The sequence below is a fragment of the Oncorhynchus tshawytscha genome, linkage group LG25, assembly GCF_018296145.1.
Source record: "Oncorhynchus tshawytscha isolate Ot180627B linkage group LG25, Otsh_v2.0, whole genome shotgun sequence".
Taxonomy (NCBI): Eukaryota; Metazoa; Chordata; class Actinopteri; order Salmoniformes; family Salmonidae; genus Oncorhynchus; species Oncorhynchus tshawytscha.
In genome coordinates, this window is record NC_056453.1 from 27,474,844 (window position 1) to 27,499,815 (window position 24,972).

Consider the following 24,972-nt stretch of genomic DNA (forward strand, 5'->3'; position numbering starts at 1 on the left):
CTGCCATCATGTGGCTTGTTCTGTCAATCCCATCCAGTAGCCTAACATTAATATTTACTACACACTTCTGGTTTCACCAAAAATGTATTGTGAGGAGCAATTATGAGAACCCATTTTATCATCTTCATTCAAACATACCTGATCATAAGTATCATATGTTCTCAGTGTCATAAAAAAAGCCAAAACAATATTATTTCCCAGTAAAGACTGACATCTAGTGGTTACTGTTCAGAGTCACGTTTTAAAGGGGGAAATTATACTTCAGTTATGCTATCCTGTTCACATAGGTTCAACCAGACCCAGGTCTTGTCCTGCATGCTTTTTTAATATTATGTTTGACTGTATAGTTTAAATTGTCATTTATTTCAAAGGCAAAATGCTGAAACAGTGCTCTTCCTGGATTTCAGAGTTTTGAAATCCAGAGCATGTACAGTGTACACAAAGAGGGTGTGCCAATTCCCTTGATTTGTATGTGCAGCGTGAGATCATTAACTCTAAACACTAAACAGTCTTCAGAGTTTAGATGAGGACACGTCTGACCTGATCCCACACCAGATGCTTTTCTTTGGCTGATGAAGCTCCTGTCAGAGCATGCTGAATAGAAAACAGTTCTCGCTGTATCAACAACTCCCAAGGTGTGGCGTACTGGTACTGACTCATGGGTGTGTTTACACAAAGATCAGACTGAATCATAAAAGCTGAAAACAGACAATGGACTCATTTGATTCATATAGTTGGCTATCTACCGTCCACTGTACAACTGTGTTTTTCTAGAGAGTAAATTCCCCCCTCCACAGTGAAATGTTGCTTTAACTGTCTTTGTATTATCTAAATGTATTTTCCTTATGGAATGTGCTCTAGCTAGCTTTCTTTTGTGTATCAAAAGCTTTCTCCTTTGTTCTCAATGGGAATCTCCCAGCAGAGGCAAGGGCTACATTCTTCCTAAAGACAGTCTTCACTGTCTGAGTGGAATTACTTTGACCACATGGTCAATCTATGAAAGGACCAATACGTCACGCTTTTTTTTTTACTGGTTGACTGATTTCTCCAGAGTTTTTGCAAGACCGAACTGCAGAGGCATCGCCATTTCCACTAATCCAAAACACATGGTTGATTTACTGATTAAAAACATGCGATTAGATAAGATGGCTCAGTTACTTATCTAGTCATGTCTCTGTCCTCTGGCCTGTATCAATTCAGCAAGAGGATAAAGCAGGATGCAATTGCGTTGTCATTCAAGTTGGAATACTCTGTTACTGTTAGCTGTTACCTCAAGTACCTCATAATATTCCAAATCTTCTAGCAATATCTGATAGCACCATGATGGACTCTTTCCTAGTGAACTGTATATAGAGTACATGCAAAACATGCAATTAGGATAATTTTGTAATAACGCACACACACACGCACATGAAGTCTGAAGATTTAACTTGTGAAAGTTAAAAAAAGACACTACTGAAAATGATCTATTTAAACTACTAAATAAACAACGATGGTTACCAGAATGTTATTGAGTATCGATATGACCTTTTCCATTTCAGCTGACATGACTTGTTATGAGTCCATAGGAAGTCCTTTTCGATATGTCAACAACACATTTTATGGAAAATGAAGGCACGTCTGAGTATGACATTAGCCTTGTGTAACAGACTCATAGGGCTCTCTTGATGCTGTTAACAGAGATGTCTCCTACAAGCATTAAGTCAAATGCAGAATGAACTATACATCTAACAGTCTGTGGTTGGGTGCTTCAAGTTGGTTACCATTATCAACAAATGTAGTGGACATTACGTTTTAAAAACATTGTATTTTCCCTTTATTTGTGTTTTAGGTTTCAAAAGGTGTCACTAACAATACAATACAGCAATACACATTGTCATACCCATTCATTTTCAAATCAAGAAAATTGTCCTTGTTGGAGTAAGAAAACAAAAATATAAAAAAAGACAAAATATCTTGCATTGAGATACAGCTTTGTGTTGCATAATACAATGACTATAAAGGGAATTCTTAAACTAATTTAATAAAAGCAAAAACACACATCTCTTCCTTGCACCATACTGTACAGCAGGGCTCTCCAACTCTGTTCCTGGGGAGCTATCCCCCTGTAGGTTTTTGCTCCAAACCTAGTTGTAACTAACCTCATTCCACTTATCGACTAGCTAATTATTAGAATCAGGTGGGCTATATTAGGGTTGGATTGAAAACCTACAGGATGGCAGCTCTCCAGGAACAGGGTTGGAGAGCCCTGCAGTACAGTATACATTCATGTTTCCATTTTCTCTACTGTACTTACGATAATTCAGTTTAGCCATTCAATAGCCTCAACAATTCAAATTAGAATTAAAGTGATTAAAGCTTTGAAAAGCAACATCTTAAAACATCCATTAATACGAGACCAAATAACAATGCTGCAGTCAAATGCATTAGCATTGTGTGTAGGACATACACCCTCTTACTCAGCTGGTTAGAACCCTTGACATAATCCACAAACTCTAAAGGATGGACTCCTTAACATTGATATTAAGTGCACTTCTGTGATTTTGCATTAAACTAATTTACAATGGAGAATTATAGCAAGGGTCTGGATAAGATTATGGAGGATTATGTGAATGTTTTATGTATAATCTGAAATATTGCATCTGGGTCACTTCAACTACTCTACACAAACGTCAAGCGTGGAAAACGTCCAATGTGATAGAAACAAAGCCTCTGGAATAGCCATACCTGGCAGCCTCCCTTGGTAACATGTGGGCCACTCAAATCAATATGCGGGTCAGTATAGGGTTGGAAATTCGACAGAGATACACATCTATGGGATCCTTCCAACGGAGAGGGCATTCAGCATTGTTGGAAATGACTAAATTGACATCCAATGATATGTCTAAGTGTCAGTGTCCTCTGGTCTCTGTGGTGGCAGAGGTGCTTCTGTCCTGGGGATGCATCTCAATAGTCTAAAGTGGGCTTCCTCTCCTCATCTCCTCTCCTTCATCTGCACTGATGTGAAAGAACCTGGCAGGTGTCCACTATTTTGCTTACACTTATCCTGTGTTTTCATCAGTGCAGATGAAGGGAAGGAGATGCGGAGAAGGGAAGCCTTTTCAGACTATTGAGATGTAGCCTGGGGGTGTCTGTGGTTCCTCTAAGCTGATGTATAGATGTATTTGGTCTTGGCGAGGCCTGTGAGCTCGTCCTCGTAGCGAGGCAGGCAGCAGAAGAGGATCCCACAGCCGATGGTGAGGATGGTGGCCCCCCAGCCGAAGCCATAGGCCCAGGTGTAGTCATAGTGGCCCTCGAAGATCAGGTCATTGAACTTGACTGGGTATATGATGAGGGCGATGAACTGAATGACCACTGTGGTGAAGAACAGACAGAACAGAGAGGTTTGTCAGTGGTGAATAATTCCAAACAGGGGAGGAGGCTGACTTTGTGGAACTGTGACACATGAGTGTGAGAGCCTGCCAAAACTAGCGTGTGGGTGTGTGTGTGAAATAGTTTTGTACGCAAGTGCTGTAGCTTTATGGGCTTAGATGAAACCACCATCTATGTGCCATTTAAATCAGAAGGTGGGTAACTAAGTCAAGGAAATCAGAAAGAAAGTGTACTGTGAGGTAAAGTTGAGAAACTGAGACTGATATTTTACACTTTCACTCTATGGATGGCAAATCACACACAAAGTGGGATCAAACAATGGATCGCACATAATGATGACACTACTGTTACTATTTTATGTCCACAGGTAGTGATGTTGCAGCCAGAACTAGTTCTAAATAGTAATACTTATTTACTACACTCAAAACACTGGCAAAACGCAATCATTCCCATGATAGGACTATGCATCAGCTTTATACTCAGACAGCTCTATGATTCAGCTATGTCTGACAGAAAGCTTCAGTGTAATTCTGACTGACTGTGTAGCCTCTCTCGTTCCCTCTGGGCATAGGAAGGGCTGGGCTATCAGGTTTCACACTAGGGTGGCAGCTGCAGAAGGGGAGCAGTGGGAGTGGCGAGGAGGGGGAGTGGTAATTCTCAATGCCCTATGATCAGTGCTGTGACTCAGCCAGACGTTGAACATTCTCCCAGATTCCATGGTAACGCCATACCACAGCCCTTCTTCCCTGAACCTCAGAGCAGAGTAGGGACACAAACAACTCCCACTCCCTCTTGTCCTTGGCCATGGTTCAAATCAGAGGAAGACTAGCTTTAGGACTCTCCAACTCTACAGTAGCTTTGGATGCCATGCTACCTGAACACCCTCTGAAAGTGGAGGAGCATAGAACGCAGTGAAGTATGAGAGTGTTTGTAGTTTGAGTCTTGAAGCCAGACATTTTGAGGCAAGCTGAATTCACAAAGGCAAGGTAGTTGTTAATATTTCATTACTCTTCTCTTCAATAACTAACCTCTCCTCCATTAGCCCAGACACGTGAAGTACAAAAACATAAGGGGTTGGTTTCCCTGACACAGATTAAGCCTAATACTAGACTAAAAAGCATTTTCAATGGAGATTGCTTTTCAGTCCAGGAGTAAGATGAATCCATACAACTGCCCCAAGAACAACAGAAACATTTTATGTATCTTACCAGTGATGAAGAGCAAGGCCCCAATGACGGGCAGCAGGCTGATGTTGAGGGTACAGCAGAGGGCGATACAGGAGATGATGAAAGCGATGATGAGGATGATGAGGCCGATGATCATAAGAGCTGCCACAGCCTGGGCCCAAGCTGAAAACACATCAACAAACAGTGTTTACTATCTATAGACACGACTTGGGCTAAACATATTTCTAGAAAGATTGTTAAATACCTATATACTTTTGAGCTGGGAAGTACAGATGTTGGATCTTAATTCCTATTTGAGATTTAAGACTTCTGAAGTTTGTAATTTCAACTTTAAATTTTCAGACTTGATTTTCTATTACTAAAAATGTATCAACCCCTCCAGAAATGTCAATTAATTATAATTCACATAATAATTCACATTTCCTGTTGCTGAATAATTATTTTCCTGCTGTAGCAAAATGGCTCAAATTAAGATCCTACATCTGTATACTACGGAGCTGGAATTAAATGTATTTTGGAATTTGAAGGATAAGAGGTTCGGAAAAATTTGAGTGATTTTGGGGAAAGTGGATTGTTTTTAGCAAAGCACTTGACATAAAATTGCATAATGTATTTCCAGTTGTACACACGGGATTTGACTATACTTGTCACAAATAACTCTTTGCACATAGCCCTACATTTGGAAATATCTTGATAACTGATACAGGTGCATTCAATAAACATAAACTCAGTCTGGAAGAAATATTGGAACAACAGTTTTTTCTATTACGTAACACCACATTCTCCCAAGAACAACTGCAGCCCTTATGCACAAGGAGTCTCCACAGGAAGAGAAAGGGGTTTCGTTGCAGTGATAGGTTTCATTGAAATGGTAACAAACATTTGTCCTACAGTATCACAACTGTATGGTATTTCAACACACATTAAGTCGCTCTGGATGAATGACTAAAATGTCTAATGTAATTACACCCATTACAGGTGGTAGGTTATTAACTGACATACGGTCACATCTGCTGCATGCACATGCAGAGCTCACACCTGAAATGATTCACTCTCTCTCTCTGACGTCAGGATCAAATGGCAGGTAGCCTACGCCTGAGCCTCAGGCACTGAAGTCATGCACTAACATCCCTCTAACTAACAATAGGGTCCTAGTCTATCAAGTTTTATTCCCTGTGTGCTAAAACATAGTGTAGAGAGTATCATTCAAACATTAAATAGAAGTACAGACAGATGGTGTGAGAATGGATAATATGTCTCTTGTGGTCAGAAAATGTAAATATTCTCACACTGAGACACTCAAAATGAAGTGCTTTTCTGGATATCAAGTCCATGTTTGAGAACAACTTTGGTGTATTAGTAGCTAACTGTTACAGTTGTGTGACTGTCGCAAAGGATCTCTTTAAATGTTAGTGTCAGTCAGCAAATCCAATCCAACCCGTGTGGTGAGTTTACAGGGCCGAAGGTAGCTCACAAATAGACCGGACAGTGTTTATACTCTCCAGATGGGGAACATCTGTCTTGTGTCTTTCCGAATCAAGTTCAAAATAAACAACCAATGGCTATCAAATTATGTTAGTTAGAATAAGTATGGGTCTGAATTTGAAGTGCTTGAATCAGTTGAGTCGTCATCTACAGAGATTATAATTCATTTTGGCACTGTTTTGTTCATACGTGCACTTTTGAGTGTTGATTTCATTCATGCACCATGCATTTAAATGACAGCTACTGATTTGGGTAACACTAATAATCACACAAAAATGCTCTTCTATACAATTTCAAAGAAATTAATAAATTGTGTGACAATGTTTATACAAGGTTGATACAATGTTAATACAATGATGATACAATATGAATTACTATGTTATTACACTATATACAACAAAAAGTTCACACTGGTTTGGTTGTGAAGATAAACAAATCCCATAACACCATCAATCCAGCATGACACCACTAATTCCAGAGACTCCATCCATGCTATGTTCACACCCAAGAAGGGACAGGGAGTGGCCCTTGGATTGGACAAAATCCTGCTGAGGTTGTTTAATCACAACAAAGTTGTGTTCCAGTGGCAATATGCCAATACTAGTTCACCTTGATGGCACAAGTCAGAAAGCGACATTACAGCCAACTGCACTCACCCAAACATTCATTATGTTTGGCCAACAGCACTGACTCGACATACACTGCAGAATAAAAAGGAATATATCATTCCTCTTGGTTTGTATTTGTTCCAATTGCATTTCTCAGAGTCCAATTCCACCTGTCTGCTTTGTTCTCTACTGGGCTATGACTTCCCACAATATAGGGTAAGTGAATGGTTGTCTTTATGTAAGTAAGCCTCTATTCCCTCCTGAGAAGATCAACAATGTTGCCATTGTTTACCGAGGGCTGAAACTACTAGTCCATTTGGACTACTACTGTACCTGACAGACAACACAGCTGTTCTAACTGACTGACTGCAGAAGTACTTCCTGAGTAAGAAAGAGCATGTGTTCAGTATGTACCAGACATGGATCTTTTTCACTGTCCAGTGAAGACAAAGAGACATTTTCTCACTTCTCTTTTCTCACCACAGCTTGTCTGGCAGTGGTTTATAGCAGGACCTCTCCAGCTTGGTAAAGGCACTCATCACACTTCTAAAAATAGCCCTGACAGCATGACTGAGAAAGCCATCTTGATATGAATTCATCCTGCCCGTTAACACCAATATTCAAAGGCAATTCGATATTCTATTCGGTTCGAGTCTATTCTATTGTTAAGAATGGGAAAATTGGTTTCACTTTGAAAGTTTGACACATCCTGCCATTGGCTATGATTGAAATTCTTACCATATATTTATAACAGCCAACATTTTAATTTAGTATGAGAAAACGATCTGAGTGGATACGTGTTTGATCAGAAATATTTTCTGATTACCATGATAGGTTGAGATGTAGTGGTTGATCTATTATAGTACCTGTACAATTTGGAGGAAAACACCAACACAAATAAACAGCTACCAGTTTGGGTTTATCTAAGCAAATGACAGGCTAAAGAGAATGGCAAACAGCCAGGATAAATAAAGTGTTGTTCGAAGTTCACTCTGGCTGGCTGCCACTTTGCCATTGAAAAACTCCCCGCAGAGCATTAATTTGCTTGTTGTAAAGAAATTGTGGACTTTTTGGAAATAAAATGTGGACAAAAATAAAGAACTAGGTTGTTCATATGAATATGTTTTTTTAATTAAGTACGCTAGGCCTATGCACCTGCCCTACAAACAATTAAAAACTAATTCAATACATCCATGGAATACCTTTTTTTCTGTATAGGTAGGTTATTAGTTATGATCTTCAGCCCTGTAACTGTCAGCACTATAGTCTCTAAATCCATGTCTGAATACATAGTATACACATTTATTTTCCTTGTCACTATGATTAGGGCTGTTGAGTGGATCATTGTTTTCCCCCTGCAATATGAAACTTACAGAATTCCATGAGAGATTTGCAGTCCCAGTTGTCATTCCGCCCTCGACAATGGCTCCACATACTTGCGTAGTGGGACTTTGCACCCTCGTCCTCAACCCATCCCGAGTTAGCAGCAATGGCAATAATATCAAATATAATCGCAAAAAGCAAAAGAAGTGGTACGATCCACCTGCATCTTGGATACGCAATTCCACAGCGAAACATATTCGACAAACAAGAAAAGACAGTGCGGATAGAAGCGGTCGAGCGTCCAGATAGCGTCTGGGTCTGTGTACACCTTTTTTACTGATAAAATATAAAAGCCACACCCGAGTTTGCAATGTAATCAGTGCACAGTGAACCTGTTTAATAAACCTGTAAAACTGGTCATGTACGAAGGGCGAGAGTCAACACAACCAGCAACTCCAAGCCCAACCCATTGACAGTCTGTTTCATATTACCCAGCTCATTGTAACTCCTTCAGTGCCACACAGGCTATAAAGCGTGGTCTCGTCACTGTATGACACCTGAAGGTCTACTGTAGGCTATTTTCTTTCAGGAAACACACTGGTTGAAGTAGTAGTACAATCAGTGTGGAGATGATACATTATAAATGTTGTTAAAGGTTCAGTGCAGCCGTTTTTATCTCAATATCAAATCATTTTTGGTTAACAATGAAATACCTTACCGTGATTGTTTTAATTAAAATGGTTAAAAAAATGTTTTTTAAAAATAGCTTCTTAGCAAAGAGACATTTCCTCAAGCAAGATGAAATCTAGCTGTTATTGGCAGAGGTTTGGAACTTTCTTTGTTATTGGTATATTAACAAATTAATAGGTCACCAGGCAGGCCAAAGCTCCATCCCACCAAAACAGGCTGAATATTTATTTCATTAAAAGGGCATTTCCACAATTTCATAATATTATTCCAACCTCGTAGTGTGGAAATACAAAACACAGAAAAGTCACCTTTTTGACTGGAACACACTATCATACACGTTGATCCAGAGCATCCCAAACATGCTCAATGGGTAACATGTCTGGTGAGTATGCAGGCCATGGAAGAACTGGGATATTTTCAGCTTCCAGGAATTGTTTACAGATCCTTGCGACATGGGGCCGTGCATTATCATGCTGCAACATGAGGTGATGGCGGCGGAGGAATGGCACGACAATGGACATCAGGATCTCATCAAGGCATCTCTGTGCATTCAAATTGCCAATGATAAAATTCAATTGCATTCATTGTCCGTAGGTTATGCCTGCCCATACCATAATCCCATCGCCACCATGGGCACTCTGTTCACAACATTTACATCAGCAAACCACCCGCTAAAACAACACCATACTCGCTGTCTGCCATCTGCCCGGTACAGTTGAAACCGGGATACATCCGTGAAGAACACACTTCTCCAGCGTGCCAGTGGCAATCAAAGGTGAGCATTTGCCCACTAAAGTCGGTTATGATGCCGGTTAAGTCCCTGGTGAGGACGACAAGCACACAGATGAGCTTCTCTGAGATGGTTTCTGACAGTTTGTGCAGAAATTCTTTGGTTGTGCAAACCCACAGTTTCATTAGCTGTCCGGGTGGCTGGTCTCAGACAATCCCACAGATGAAGAAGCCAGATGTAGAGGTCCTGGAGGTTGTGAGGCCGGTTGGACGTACTGTACCGCCAAATTCTCTAAAACAATATCGGAGGTGGATTATGGTAGAGAAATGAACATTCAATTCTCTGGCAACAGCTCTGGTCAGCATACCAATTGCACACTCCCTCAAAACTTGAAACATTTGTGGCATTGTGTTGTGCACATTTTGGAGTGGTCTTTTATTGTCCCCAGCACAAGGTACACCTGTGTAATGATCGTGCTTTTTAATCAGCTTCTTCATATTCCACACCTGTCAGGTGGATGGATTATCTTGGCAGAAGAGAAATCCTTATTAACAGGGATGTAAAAATGTTTTGTGCACAACAGTTTAGAGAAATAAGCATTTTGTGCACATAGAAAATGTCTGGGATCTTTTATTTCAGCTCATGAAACCAACGCTATACATGTTGCGCTTATATTTTTGCTCACTGTATATTAGGCTATATTATAGGCCTATTCTAAACCTTATACAGATTTTGAGTTACCTTTACTATGTGGATCAGGCTGTTATTTAATGAATGCAAAACGCAACATTGTGTCCAAAATCAAAATAAGACACCTCTTTATAGTGTTTTTCGGTACAATGTTTCATTCTGCGGAGTTAGAGAATGTCGCCGAATGGGCCAGGTCGGGCAGCTACTCCATAGAATGTTTCAGGATTACATATGTCATGTTTTGCGTTGTGTTGGGAGTAGCAACGGTGAAGCTCGGTGATTACTACTTACCAAAGTAAAAATTGTCTATGGTAAAAATTCCTGAAAACAATGGTTAGCAATGGGGTTAAGGTAAGTGTTGTGTTTAAAATCTTAAAAATATATATAATTAGAAATAGGTTGGGTTTAGCCAATGATTTTATAAACATCACCCCTGTAATCATTTCGCTGATTATGTTGCAAAGAAACAATACACCAAATGGAAAACACAAATGAGAGTTTCTATTGGACAAATTCAGGTAGGTCCCACCCGTTTAATTCCGTTTGCTCTGTTTGTTTCCGTTTGGTTAAACGGTAAATGGTTTCCGTAATGAATACACACCTCGATTGCAGATCCTATGTGCTGGCCATTGAGAGGCTTTAAAGCCGCTGGTCGGCGATACTGACATTATTGTGAGCAGTTCCCCATAGGAATGAATGGAATTCATGTATTTGAGTAGGTTTTGTTGTAGTGGGGATTAGTAAACTCGAACGTAGACAATAATAAATGCATTTCTATAGCTTCCAACATATAGCTTTTACAATGGTGTTGGAGTACCAAGATGGAGGCATGTTAGCTTCAACACAGCGCCCCCTGTTAGCCATTGAGTGTAAATATACATCATTGGGTTTAGCCATAATTGTGACATTGTGGCTGTGGTAACTAGTGACGACCGTGAAGCCGGTGCGGTTGCATGGAGGGTGAGAAGGAATATAATACATGGAATCAGATTCCATGGAATCGATCGGATGGAGAACGACTGTGTTTGCATGTCTAAATTTAACTCAGGCTCGGGGATAGATAGTTTATTCTGAAATATTACTATCCTCATCCCAACAATATTTCAATGCTTAGGCCTAAAACTGTAAAACACAATTGCAAGACACTCTCGCAGACCACCTGCGTCTGTCGTCAAAGCCGATCCATGGACACAGTTTCAGAATTCCCAGAACGAATTAAGGGGGAATGATATGGACCATACATACTCAAATCAAGACAGCCCAGTAGAATGTATTTTCGCAATAAATGCAGGTGTTTCATGAGAATGATCAGGTCGCTCGGTTGCATCAATATATAACAGTCCGAAAACCCTGGAATGGCTATGCGACGCTGTAAATGAACGCTTCCTCTCAACTCAGCGGATTTCACGTTCGGTCTTACGTCACTGGTCTGGGAGTGAATCATCATAAGAGAATAGGGATGCTGCGCCCGTGAACTGGACCATCGCACTTATTTTAAAATAGCTCATTTTGTCATCTTAGTCTTATCATGGAAGAAATACTGCGGAAGCTACAGAAGGACGCATCTGGAAATAAGCACAAAGCAATTCGCGATTCGTGCGTCTTCGCCTGTGGTGAGTAGCCTGTATTATCAGGTTGCTACAGACATTAGCCAATGTTGGACCTGTCATGTAATCGAAAACTGACCAAAGATAGGCTAAATATGAAAACTATTGTGTGTTACAGGCTTCCTGAAAAGCCCCCAACACAAACCCGTTTAATAGGTTCGCCATTCAGATGGTCAACTATTTTGACTATCGGCTATTTGTACCCGCTATGCCTGTTGTTGACTTTCCGGAAATATTCTCATCATGTTACTGGAAAGTGTAAAACGATCGTAGCATTATGTGCCATGGCCAGCTTGGCAGCACCCATATGGGCTGCTGTCGTTAAATTTTAAGTCCGTGTAGCTAATACAACACTCATTCACCTATTTGGCCATATTACTGGTGGGATTTTCTATTGTCCTGAACGCAATTGACAGGTGGACAATAGTTGCGGCATGAATCATAATGTTTATGAATGTTGTTGAATGACGTATTGTAATATAATGTACTTTTCACGAGCCAAACACATAGTGTGCCATATTATTGATTCCCTTAGGAAATTTCATTCACAGAATAAGACAGGTAGGCCGACTCAATAACAGCACAGCAGTTTCCACATCAACACAGACCACATTTGCATGTTAACATTTCAGGCCAAGCTCTCTTACTGTCAACAATAACATTTTGCTTTCATTCAATAACAAAATGCAAGGTTGTTGTGACAGACATTACTGAGTACTGTAATTGTCCACTTCTTGGTGGAACCTGCTTTTTACAAGGCGCCTGTCACCTCTCTGAGGGAATACAGAGTGACATGATAGCACAGGTTGCCTAGCAGACAGCTGGCCTCATTGCTGCCACTGCATATCAATGGACAGCAGGTATTGCAGATGAATGCAATATTGCACATCGGGCACACAAATAAGGGCAAGGATAACTTATCCACTCCCACACACATACTACATTATTCATGCTCCCATTTCAATGTGAATATCATCATATGGTAATACATTTTTATGAACTTCCTTTTTTTCTAGAGCACATGGAACAAACTGACCTGTGTTTCTTATTCTGATACTGTACCACAACAAAGACTGAGAACCATGGGTCCAGTCCTATGTGATTTGATGTTATAACTTTAATATTTTTTTGTTTTTGTTTTGAATATGACTACAGAAACCCTTCAGAAACAAACTGTATCGGCCACGATTCCACCGTCTCGGCTCAGGTAAGTTAGGAAACCGACTTAAGGCATCATCAAAAGTTTATTTGACATTAGTCATGTTTGAGTGTTGAGGAGCTACTTAATTATGCAGCAGTGTGATTGTTGTGATGTTTCACATCCAAAAAGTCAACCTCTCCACAGTCCTACCACTCCCTCTCCCACACATGCAGATGTAACCGATGTGAAATGGCTAGTTAGCGGTGTGCGCTAGTAGCGTATCAATCAGTGACTTCACTCCCTCTGAGACCTTGAAGTAGTTGTTTCCCTTGCTCTGCAAGGTCTGCGGCTTTTGTGGATCGATAGGTAACGATGCTTCGAGATTGACTGTTGTTGTGTGCAGTGGGTCCCTGGTTCAAGTCCAGGTTGGGGCGAGGAGAGGGACAGAAGCAACACTGTTACACAAACACAGTCATGCACACAGGCACCCAAGCATCACACACACACACACACACACACAAACAACAACACCTGCTGTGCTGGCAAGAAGGCAGTGTAAAAAACATGATGTATCATAGGAAGAACTGTGAGAGTGCTATCACTCTTAATTAGTTAAACATTTGCAGTATTCACCTTCAAAGCTGCTACAATTCTAGAATGAATAATTTAGACTGTTTTGGTTCAGTTCGCATAAGACCCTAACAGTAACTACTCATGTTAGCAAGGTTTTCTTTTTTCACTCTTACTCTTATTTCTACAATTATTAGTTTATTCCAAATGACTTATTCCACAGTTTAATCCTCCAAAAACATTCTCTGGCTCACTCCCTTTCTGCCAGCTCAGCAACCGCAGAGACCCACACCTCTGAATCTCCTGCCTCCACTTTCCTCAGTGATATTTCTGTCAGCAGAACATGCTGGAACTGAAAATGAATCCAATGTTTAAATACCAGTGAAGTATCATCCAGATCTGGCACAATGATATTAGCAAACTTGGCCCAACCCGGACTCTTTTGTTTGATGCTGTACTAGTGTTTGTGTTCAGGGAGGAGATTATAATGACAACAGTCAACTCTCTCCGCAAAGAGCAACTCTTCATTACAATCCCTCAGTTAAAGGCATAGAGACTGAGCCACCACAACCCTCATATTCATTGGGTCATGATGAGGTTTTAATTTAAAACCACGAGGTGATCCAGCTTGGCTCGCTACACTGAGGGAGCGCTCTTTGTCTCTGCAGTGTCAGAGTTATGCCTTCCGGATAAATTGGAGATGTGATATGTCTCATCTGGGCTGGTGTTAGATCTGGATCTGGCAGTAATACCATCACCTCAGTGTCTGTCTGTCTCCATCTAATCATATTACGCTTGCTGCCCTGTTATTTGGAATGTCTGTCTGGTCATTTGGAATGCTGTCTGGTCGTTGCCCTGCCTGGTGTGCACTGTGATGTTAGTCTGGCAGTGCTAGTGGTAGCCTATTACAGGAGCTTGTCAAGAATCACATTGCCGGACCCCATAGCAATTTTCTTTGAGGTTTCACCTCAGGTCTTTTAGTGCAAAGTTCAATAGCCTGATTTAATTTGTCAGCTCAGTTATCTTCCATCAATGATCTGACTGCCCCCTTTGAAACACATAGGACTCGTCTTCTACTGCCATGCAATTGAATCAATAGGTGTAACTTCCTAGCATCAATAACATGAGTAGTTAACAGTAGGTATAATGAGCCTGAGCCTCGGCCATTAATAATATAGTGATATACAGTGGGTTTTCAAGCTCAGTGACCTGCACTCTGACCAGTGGTTGCATAACTCTTTCAATGCACCGACATTAGATATTTACAGTACATTGACACAGTATATCCATGACAGACCAGGAGCAGCCTCAGAGGGAAATATCTTTCCATCCCCTTTGATACCAGTAATCCATGAAGTTGAACCTTCTCCGATAGGCTTTTAGTCCATACTCGGAAATAAGTCGGCACTGTAGATGACTGGTAGCCTAATGGTGTTCTTATATATGGTTATGATTCAGTGCATCCAGTAATACTGAAGTTATCATACTCTTTACCTAATTATAGTTACAGTGGGGCAAAAAAGTATTTAGTCAGCCACCAATTGTGCAAGTTCTCCCACTTAAAAAGATGAGAGGCCTGTAATTTTCATCATAGGTACACTTCAACTATGACAGACAAAATTAGGAAAAATAATCCAGAAAATCACATTGTAGGATTTTTAATGAATTTATTTGCAAATTATGGTGGAAAATAATATTTGGTCACCTACAAACAAGCAAAATTTCTGGCTCAAAAATCCCAGAACCACACGGGGGGACCTAGTGAATGACCTGCAGAGAGCTGGGACCAAAGTAACAAAGCCTACCATCAGTAACACACTACGCCGCCAGGGACTCAAATCCTGCAGTGCCAGACGTGTCCCCCTGCTTAAGCCAGTACATGTCCAGGCCCGTCTGAAGTTTGCTAGAGAGCATTTGGATGATCCAGAAGACGATTGGGAGAATTTCATATGGTCAGATGAAACCAAAATATAACTTTTTGGTAAAAACTTAACTCGTCGTGTTTGGAGGACAAAGAATGCTGAGTTGCATCCAAAGAACACCATACCTACTGTGGAGCATGGGGGTGGAAACATCATGCTTTGGGGCTGTTTTTCTGCAAAGGGACCAGGACGTTTGATCCGTGTAAAGGAAAGAATGAATGGGGCCATGTATCGTGAGATTTTGAGTGAAAACCTCCTTCCATCAGCAAGGGCATTGAAGATGAAACATGGCTGGGTCTTTCAGCATGACAATGATCCCAAATACACTGCCCGGGCAACGAAGGAGTGGCTTCGTAAGAAGCATTTCAAGGTCCTGGAGTGGCCTAGCCAGTCTCCAGATCTCAACCCCATAGAAAATCTTTGGAGGGAGTTGAAAGTCCATGTTGCCCAGCAACAGCCCCAAAACATCACTGCTCTAGAGGAGATCTGCATGGAGGAATGGGCCAAAATACCAGCAACAGTGTGTGAAAACCTTGTGAAGACTTACAGAAAACGTTTGACCTCTGTCATTGCCAACAAAGGGTATACAACAAAGTATTGAGAAACTTTTGTTATTGACCAAATACATATTTTCCACCATAATTTGCAAATAAATTCATTAAAAATCCTATAATGTGATTTTCTGGATTTTTTTTTTTCTCATTTTGTCTGTCATAGTTGAAGTGTACCTATAATGAAAATTACAGGCCTCTCTCATCTTTTTAAGTGGGAGAACTTGCACAATTGGTGGCTGACTAAATACTTTTTTGCCCCACTGTATATAGTTTATGCTGAAGTTGTCATTTGATGTTCAGTATGTTGATTTAAGGAAAAGGTTGTGTTTATTTTAGATATGGCATGCTAATTTCCTTTACACGTGGCAGGATACCTATTGTGATTATTTGTATTAATGTGTATTGGACTGTTGAGGAGGGCTTGCAAGTAAGCATTTCACTGTACTGTTTACACCCTGTATCCTGTGCATGTGACCAATAAACTTTGATTTGATGTTCAGCTCAGCATGACGCATGATTTTGATACTGTAGAAAGAAGACTTCTCCTTATTAAACAGAACAAACCTGTCTAGTTAAGAACACTTGCTCCCTGTAGCCACTTGGAAATGGAATTCCAGTTGGGTAAAAACGGCAAAGCTTGTTTTGCTTTCCTTCAAAGGAAATGTATCTTCCTTCCTGCAATGTTCTCGAAAAGGAAAGCTTTTCCGTTTCTTTGATTTTCTGCATCAGCCAAATCATTTTGAGTGCAAGCAGCAACAAGAATTCTCCCAAAACATCTGATTTTAAAATGCCACTAATAAATAGGTGTTGTGGATTTGTGGCCTTGATTTCAGACAGATTAATATGAGATTAAATGTCTCTTTTTTTTTGTAGGCTGGCTGTTGTGATTTTATAATGTTTCAGGGGACAGGCTGGGAATTTAAAATGGTTGATGTGAAAGTATCGTTCTTATTTTTGCATCAGATTTGTTTGTGCTTTGTTTGCTCTTGTTTTGTTTAATGTGGACATGTTAGCTGTAATCTCTTGTTGGAAAGCTCCACAGGTAATATTGTCAGAGCCCTCAATCCAACCTTCTCCATCCTAAATATGAAAGCTTTGCCCCTCAGTGTTTGTATTTTCTCTCGGTAGCTTAATCATATGTTCGCCTTTGCAGAGAAAGATGCCTTCTCCCTCTTCAGCTGGCACTGGAGTCCAAGAACATGAAACTGGCCCAGACTGCCCTCACAGGAATGCAGGTACAGTCCAGCAGCTATACATGCAGCAACAATGTACTGTACAAAACAGCAGATGTGGTTGAACCAGGTACAGGAAAAGGTCATTGCTAGCCATGCATTTGTGAAACTACAGTACAGAGAGGAAATGTAGGTTCATTACAAGCATTACTGCTACAGACCCAACCTATTACCCTTCAGTGAAGCCTAATTTGCATTATTATTGTTTTTGTTGCGAATTCTGATATTCTACACACAGTATACATTTTCTGACTGTGTATTGTCCAACTCTCTCCCTGTGTTTTTTTTCTTCTTCTCTCTCCTCCATTTTGTGCCATTCTCCATCCTACTACTCCTCCTCGTTTGACTGCAGAAGATCCTGTGTGAGGACAGGTTTGTGGCTGTGGAGGCGGAGGCTCTGGAGAGCCAGCTGTTGAGTCAGATGCTGGATGCAGTGAGGGTGACCCCCATGCTCCACGAGGACCTGCAGGTCGAGGTCATGAAGGTCAGTCCTCTCTGCACACTGGGATTATTAAAGCGATCAGATGACTTAGTCTCTGTTATAGCTGGTCTAAACATTAATTAAAGGAGTATACTTTACAATCCAATGAAGAATTTGACTTTTTCCCCTCTGATGCCGATGTGTGAAGACTGCTGGTGTATTGTACTGTATTGCACAAAGGGTCCCCAGGTAGTAAAATGAAGCCGGGACCATCCCCTGGCTTGTTGCCAGTCAGTTGTACTCATGGATACAGTACGTGCGGTCTCAGTTTGCTACAAATCACTCTACAGTTATTATGCTCCACCATACGCTTCTCTCTGCATCATACAGTACTGGGCACAGAGCCACCTCAGAATGGGGCATCCAGTAAATCATGTCACACAGCAAGACGTAACTGAATGGACTTCAACATGTTCAATTGGGGGGCATTTTTGAACTGATGCAAACACTTACTGGTGTAGTAAATCTGGCCAAAGTTGTTCAAAATGAGAGAACAGTGAAAGGTCGTATTTGCCATGTGCACACCAATTCACAGTACTGTATTGATTACTTGTGGTTTGCTTTTGTGGCTCTCATGATCATGCCACTTGTTGTACTTTTTTAAAACTAGATTATTTTACTGCCTACTTTACTATTAGCTGTATGTGGGCTGCACCTCATGTCTCTAGTGTCCACAGAGATATTACTATAAGATCAGTGTAGTGTTCATTCTGCCTGTAAGAGTGCTCTGTGTAACCATGGGTAACCATGTCATTTGTCTTCTGCTCCACACTTACCTGAGACCCTATTGTTCCTTCATCCCAGATATGGCAATGCAAAAACAGCACTTTTGTCAAAAAAGACAGTAAATATATACTTCTAGCTAAATGTATTTTAAACTCTGTGCTATGCTGAGTAGTTGAAGTGATGCTGTCTGTTTTGACAGCAGTGCCACAGTACTTTTCTCCACAGTCACACAAGGCATTGTGTTTGTTCTATACAGAGTTTATGTTCCCTGATGGAGAGGATTATCTCTGAGAGCCTCGCCTTTATGCAGCTGCCCCCAATCTTCTTTCCCTGTTCAGTTCGATGGGTGTTTTACAAGCCTTTGTCTCCTTGCCCTACAGGTCCTTCTCTGCATCACGTACTCCTCCACCTTTGAGATCAATGGAGACTCCATCCTGAGGATTGCTGAGGTAAGCCTAGCCTGACGGAGGTATCACTGATATGCAAAGGGAGAACAGGGAGCCAGTGTCAACCTGCTGGATGTTGCAGTCTATTTTAGATCTGGATAGTATTGGTTCTCTTTCAAATACTTTAGCTGCACCTCATTGAGCTTACCTACAGCAATGGAATAGTCCTAAAAGTGCAACCCCTGCCCCCCCTGACACTCCAGACAAGCTCAGTCAAATACTTATAGTTATTTGAAAGAAACCCAATAGTGTTTGGACCCAGGTCTGGTCTGTATCTGTTCAGCCTTGCGCCAGGCTGCTGATTTAATGCTGACTCTTGACATAATGTGTCACAAAACACCACCTCAGTAGCATCAACTCCCTGCTACTGCCAGCAACAGCCTAACGAGGACCATCCATCACAAAGGTGAATTTCTGTGTTGCTGCTATGCGTCCAACGTTTATGGTAGTCACAGTCATGGTAATCTAATGCATTACGAGTAAGTGGGAACATGAAGTGCTTGTTGTCATTCAACGAGAGACTACTAGTTTTCAAGCAATTATTTTCACTTGAGAAATACTGCACAAAACATCTTAGCTAGATATAAAGACTAAGACCTCCTCTGGAAAAAAACACATTCATTACGCATTTCTTGATTTATCTTATTAATTCCGACTATTTTGAGGAAGTGTTTGACTATGTTGGCTCGAGAGGAACAAACACCAGTGAAATGTAAGCTTTTTCTCTAGTTTTTCAAGTGAGGGTCTTTTAGGGAGTATGAGAGCCCAGACGGTTGCTTCGCCTAGCCAAGTTCTGCTAGCAGCAAACCGAATCTATGTATGCGGCCGCGTTAACGCTGCTCTTGTACTGTTAACAGCAGCTCATAAATAACTGGACCTAATGCAGTCCTGGATGTAATATATGCTCCTGCTCTGTCGATCTGGCACCGGGAACAGAAGGTGTAAAATCCTGTTTACCCTGAGGGATTTAATTTGAATAGAGATTACCCTCTTCATCCCTGCATGTTAAGATGCATATAACTTATACATCCCATTCTTTCCTAACACATTAATGTCTACAGCTTTACAGGTAAAAACTAACTTATCATTATTATTTTGGGAAACATTTTAATGACGTGTTCTGTGGGTGAATACTATTTCTCATCCATCTCTTTGCTGACGTGTCACAGAGATGGCCCTGCTCTTCCTCATCCCTGGTACAGACACAGACAGGCAGAGACACAGAGGACCTTGACTGTCCCTAACTAATTCCTCTGTAACCTTAACAAACCAAGTCAAACAAGGTGCTCTTTCCTCCTCTAATCTCGTTGGCATGGAAACACAACATTAAAGGCCACTGATGTCTGAAGTGGTCTTTCCACTACGTCAGCACCAGGCAGGGGGGAGAAATAGCGAGAGTTGTCTTTTTTTTAATGCATTTTTTAAATTAATTTTTTAGGGGATAGATCAGCTTTAATATTGTAGCTCCATCAAACCCACAAAACACCAGCCTCAACGTCAACAGTGAAGAGGCGACTCCGGGATGCTGGCCTTCTAGGCCACTGTCTGTGTTCTTTTGCCCATCTTAATCTTTTCTTTTTATTGGCCAGTCTGAGATATGGCTATTTTTTGCAACTCTGCCTAGAAGGCCAACATCCCGGAGTCGCCACTGAGACTGGTGTTTTGCTGGTACTATTTAATGAAGCTGCCATTTGAGGACTTGTGAGGCATCTCTTTCTCAAACTAAACACTCTAATGTACTTGTCCTCTTGATCAGTTGTGCACCGGGGCCTCCCACTCTTTCTATTCTGGTTAGAGACAGTTTGCGCTGTTCTGTGAAGGGAGTAGTACACAGCGTTGTACGAGACCTTCAGTGTCTTGGCAATTTCTCGCATGGAATAGCCTTCATTTCTCAGAACAAGAATAGACTGATGAGTTTCAGAAGAAAGATCTTTGTTTCTGGCCATTTTGAGCCTGTAATCAAACCCAGGAGTGCTGATGCTCCAGATACTCAACTAGTCTAAAGAAGACCAGTTTTATTGCTTCTTTAATCAGGACAACAGTTGTCAGCTTTGCTAACATAATTGCAAAAGGGTTTTCTAATGATTCATTAGACTTTTAAAATGACAAACTTGGATTAGCTAACACAACGTGCCATTGGAACATAGGAGTGATGGTTGCTGATATTGGGCCTATGTAATGTAGATATTCCATTAAAAAAACAGCCATTTCCAGCTACAATAGTCATTTACAACATTAACAATGTCTATACTGTGTTTCTGATCAACTTGATGTTATTTTAATGAACGACAAATGTGCTTTTCTTTCAAAAACAAGGATATATATATATATATATATATATATATATATATATATATATATATATATATATATATACACTGCTCAGAAAAATAAAGGGAACACAATGTATACTCAACTAATTTTGCACGCCCAATTTTTCAGTTTTTGATTTGTTAAAAAAGTTTGAAATATCCAATAAATGTCGTTCCACTTCATGATTGTGTCCCACTTGTTGTTGATTCTTCACAAAAAAATACAGTTTTATATCTTTATGTTTGAAGCCTGAAATGTGGCAAAAGGTCGCAAAGTTCAAGGGGGCCAAATACTTTCGCAAGGCACTGTGTGTATATATATATATATATATATATCACACACAAAGTTGTGGCCAAAAGTTTTGTGAATTACACATATATTAATTTTCACAAAGTATGCTGCCTCAGATGGCAATTTGCATATACTCCAGAATGTTATGAAGAGTGATCAGATGAATTGCAATTAATTGCAAAGTCCCTATTTGCCGTGCAAATGAACTGAATCCCAAAAAAAATTTCTACTGCATTTCAGTCCTGCCACAAAAGGACCAGCTGACATCATGTCAGTGATTCTCTCATTAACACAGGTGTGAGTGTTGACGAGGACAAGGCTGGAGATCACTCTGTCATGCTGATTGAGTTTGAATAACAGACTGGAAGCTTCAAAAGGAGGGTGGTGCTAGGAATCATTGTTCTTCCTCTGTCAGCCATGGTTACCTGCAAGGAAACACGTGCTGTCATCATTGCTTTGCACAAAAAGGGCTTCACAGGCAAGGATATTGCTGCCAGTAAGATTGCACCTAAATCAACCATTTATCGGATCATCAAGAACTTCAAGGAGAGTGGTTCAATTGTTGTGAAGAAGGCTTCATGGTGCTCAAGAATGTCCAGCAAGCACCAGGACTGTCTCCTAAAGTTGATTCAGCTGCGGGATCGGGGCAACACCAGTACAGAGCTTGATCAGGAATGGCAGCAGGCAGGTGTGAGTGCATCTGTACGCACAGTGAGGCGAAGACTTTTGGAGGATGGCCTGGAAAAACATCAGACAGACTGATATTCTGCAAAAAGGTACAGGGATTGGACCGCTGAGGCCTGGGGTAAAGTCATTTTCTCTGATGAATCCCCCTTTCCGATTGTTTGGGGCATCCGGACAAAAAGCTTGTCCGGAGGAGACAAGGTGAGCACTACCATCAGTCCTGTGTCATGCCAACAGTAAAGCATCCTGAGACCATTCATGTGTGGGGTTGCTTCTCAACCAAGGGAGTGGGCTCACTCACAATTTTGCCTAAGAACACAGCCATGAATAAAGAATGCTACCAACACATCCTCCCAGAGCAACTTCTCCCAACCATCCAGGAACAGTTTGGTGACAAACAATGCCTTTTCCAGCATGATGGAGCACCTTGACATAAGGCAAAAGTGATAACTAAGTGGCTTGGGGACAAAACATTGATATTTTGGGTCCATGGCCAGGAAACCCCCAGACCTTAATCCCATTGAGAACTTGTGGTCAATCCTCAAGAGGCGGGTGGACAAACAAAAACCCACAAATTCTGACAAACTCCAAGCATTGATTATGCAAGAATGGGCTGCCATCAGTCAGGATGTGGCCCAGAAGTTAATTGACAGTATGCCAGGGCGGATTGCAGAGGTCTTGAAAAAGAAGAGTCAACACTGCAAATATTGACTCTTTGCATCAACATCATGTAATTGTCAATAAAAGCCTTTGACACTTATGAAATGCTTGTAATTATACTTCAGTATTCCATAGTAACATCTGACAAAAATATCTAAAGACACTGAAGCAGCAGATTTTGAAAATTAATATTTGTGTCATTTTCAAAACTTTTAGCCACGACTGTATATTCGTTTTTTAATATTCCATCATGAATAATTAATATGCTTAATAATGGCGACAGTTCTTGCAAAGAATTGTTACATATCACCAGGATTGCCATTGCATTACATTTTTTAGAAAACAATTATTGTGACTCATTCTATATTGTACCTAACTTCCTTACCCCCTAGCAAAAATATGTTGTCATTTATCAGATCTACTGGTCTGGGGTCAGGTTGACCAGTATTCAAAGAGTGACGCATGTTCAATGTATTTGTTATTCACAGAACTAACAGATGCATATCTGTGGGCTCATCACTTTCCTTAGTGTCAACACACTCCTTGAGATGTGACCATGACTATACTTCATGATGCAGTACCCCCACGAAAAACGTTTATTTTTTGAGAACAACAGAGTTGATATTTGGAATCAGATTTAAGGAACTGAAGTTGCCTTCTGACCTTTTGACCTTCGTCCCTGGGGCCCCGCTGAACTGGTCTGGTCACTTCATTTATATAGACATTGGTCTAGGCAGTCATCTCATAATTTGACTGACCTAGCTATTAAAGTCTTATTTTAGTCGTATAGTTGATTCATACCATGAATCACTGCTCAGGATGGATTATAAATGCACAAGGATTACTCTTGGTTAACAGAACAGAAACATGAGTAATAGCAGTTGCCTTTCACATTTTAATCTGCATGTTAATTACCAGAGCGACTGGGAGTCTTTATTTTAGATTGGATCCAGCAGATAAGGTGTGAATGATGAGACAGAACAGAGTGGAAAAGTGTTCTATCTCACCTGCCGGATAACCACTCTGAATGGTGACACCTGCTTTTATTGTACTAGAGGAGAGGGTTAAGAGAATGTTCCAGTCATGCTTTATTTGCCTTGCCTCTAGCTGTGTGTCATCTAGTGATGGAGGAAACATTTCTACAGTTACATATTTGGATATTATTTTTGACGATATATCGTATTGACAATATCGCAATATTATTTTTGAGCTAGTTAGCTGTACCTGCACCAAAACTCCAGTATTTCTCCTTCATAGTTTGTTCTCCATCTAATTTTTAGATATGGAGCCAATTTGTTTTCAGGTCTTTTATTTCCACGACTGATTAAAACATTGTTCTCCTGGTTCTCTCTTGTCCCTCTTCAGCAGACATATGGTGAGCAACATGTTTGGAACATCAAATCTCTATACATACAGTATAGAATCGTGAGAATCACAATACATATCATATTGGCACCAAAGTATTGTGATAACATCGTATCTTAAGGTCCCTGGCAATTCCCAGCCCTTGTGTCATCTTCCGTATGCTACAGAGACCAGCTTTCAGAGGCGGTCATAATTCAATTAGCCACTGGGATGTCATGTAGATTTCTATACTGATTTATGTAGAGTGGGAAGAAATGAAAAGTGTGAAGTGACGGAAAGCAGTTATGTGTCCTATACTGTCTCCTTAGGGCTTGGCATCTCACTTGCTTTAATTCAATTTGGCTATCGCACAGTGTTGTTTTAAAGATTATATGTTCATTCGCTCCTGATGTCAGACTTTCTTCAGTCCAGCAAGCTTTTTCTTGAGAGGTTTTACCTTCATTTATAGTCGTTGGGTGTAACGGTAAGCTCCCTGCTGTGTTGTAATGTGTGTGTGTGTGTGTCCTGTTTTCCAGGTGTGTATCGAGACGTACATGTCCAGCTGTCACCAGCGCAGCATCAACACAGCCGTGAGGGCCACCCTCAGCCAGATCCTGGGGGACCTCGCCCTGCAGCTCAGACACAGACAGGTCAGCCACCCCAGGCACCTTTGACCTCTCACATTATCACCCACTCAGACTAGAAGCAACTTGAATGAATATAGGTTGGGTGGGGAGGGGAGTGGTTCTAGAGTGAGGCACATCTTCATTTCACACTTGAGAGCTCATACGAGAGCTTGTAATCACCTCATTAAATAGCTACATAAAATACAGCACTGTGTTCTATACATTTTGGTAGACTGTTGTACTGCTGTGATTATAAGAATCACTAATAAGATCACAAATTCTTTGAATAT

The 24,972-nt window shown here is 40.8% G+C and overlaps 2 protein-coding genes across 7 annotated transcripts in view; one reads left to right on the top strand and one right to left on the bottom strand.

Annotated features, from left to right (window-relative positions):
* Window positions 1-1,799: 1,799 nt before the first annotated feature.
* LOC112224553 (p53 apoptosis effector related to PMP-22) lies at window positions 1,800-8,417 on the bottom strand. Its single transcript, XM_024388168.2, has 3 exons — window positions 8,026-8,417; window positions 4,581-4,721; window positions 1,800-3,354 (listed from the first exon to the last, which is right to left on the bottom strand). Exons 1-3 carry the CDS (start codon window positions 8,228-8,230, stop codon window positions 3,143-3,145), a joined length of 558 nt encoding a protein of 185 aa, XP_024243936.1. The 5' UTR covers window positions 8,231-8,417; the 3' UTR covers window positions 1,800-3,142.
* Window positions 8,418-11,314: 2,897 nt separating this feature from the next.
* arfgef3 (ARFGEF family member 3) overlaps window positions 11,315-24,972 on the top strand; it is a 42,058-nt gene continuing 28,400 nt past the window's right edge. For all 6 annotated transcript variants that reach the window (XM_042306197.1, XM_042306198.1, XM_024388169.2 and 3 more), the window contains exons 1-6: window positions 11,315-11,698; window positions 12,848-12,899; window positions 17,033-17,114; window positions 17,464-17,595; window positions 18,699-18,767; window positions 24,593-24,706. In XM_042306197.1, coding sequence (XP_042162131.1) covers window positions 11,614-11,698; window positions 12,848-12,899; window positions 17,033-17,114; window positions 17,464-17,595; window positions 18,699-18,767; window positions 24,593-24,706 — 534 coding nt within the window. In that variant the 5' untranslated portion in view covers window positions 11,315-11,613. The remainder of the gene's footprint in view (window positions 11,699-12,847; window positions 12,900-17,032; window positions 17,115-17,463; window positions 17,596-18,698; window positions 18,768-24,592; window positions 24,707-24,972) is intronic.

What these genes read in the sequence shown, in the direction of transcription:
- LOC112224553 (XM_024388168.2), bottom strand. Translation starts at nt 8,230, where the DNA reads ATGTTTCGCTGTGGAATTGCGTATCCAAGATGCAGGTGGATCGTACCA. An exon ending in CAAATCTCTCATGGAATTCT is followed by an intron (nt 4,722 to 8,025) that starts GTAAGTTTCATA and finishes ATGTGTTTTCAG; the next exon opens with CTTGGGCCCAGGCTGTGGCA. An exon ending in GGCCTTGCTCTTCATCACTG is followed by an intron (nt 3,355 to 4,580) that starts GTAAGATACATA and finishes TCTTCACCACAG; the next exon opens with TGGTCATTCAGTTCATCGCC.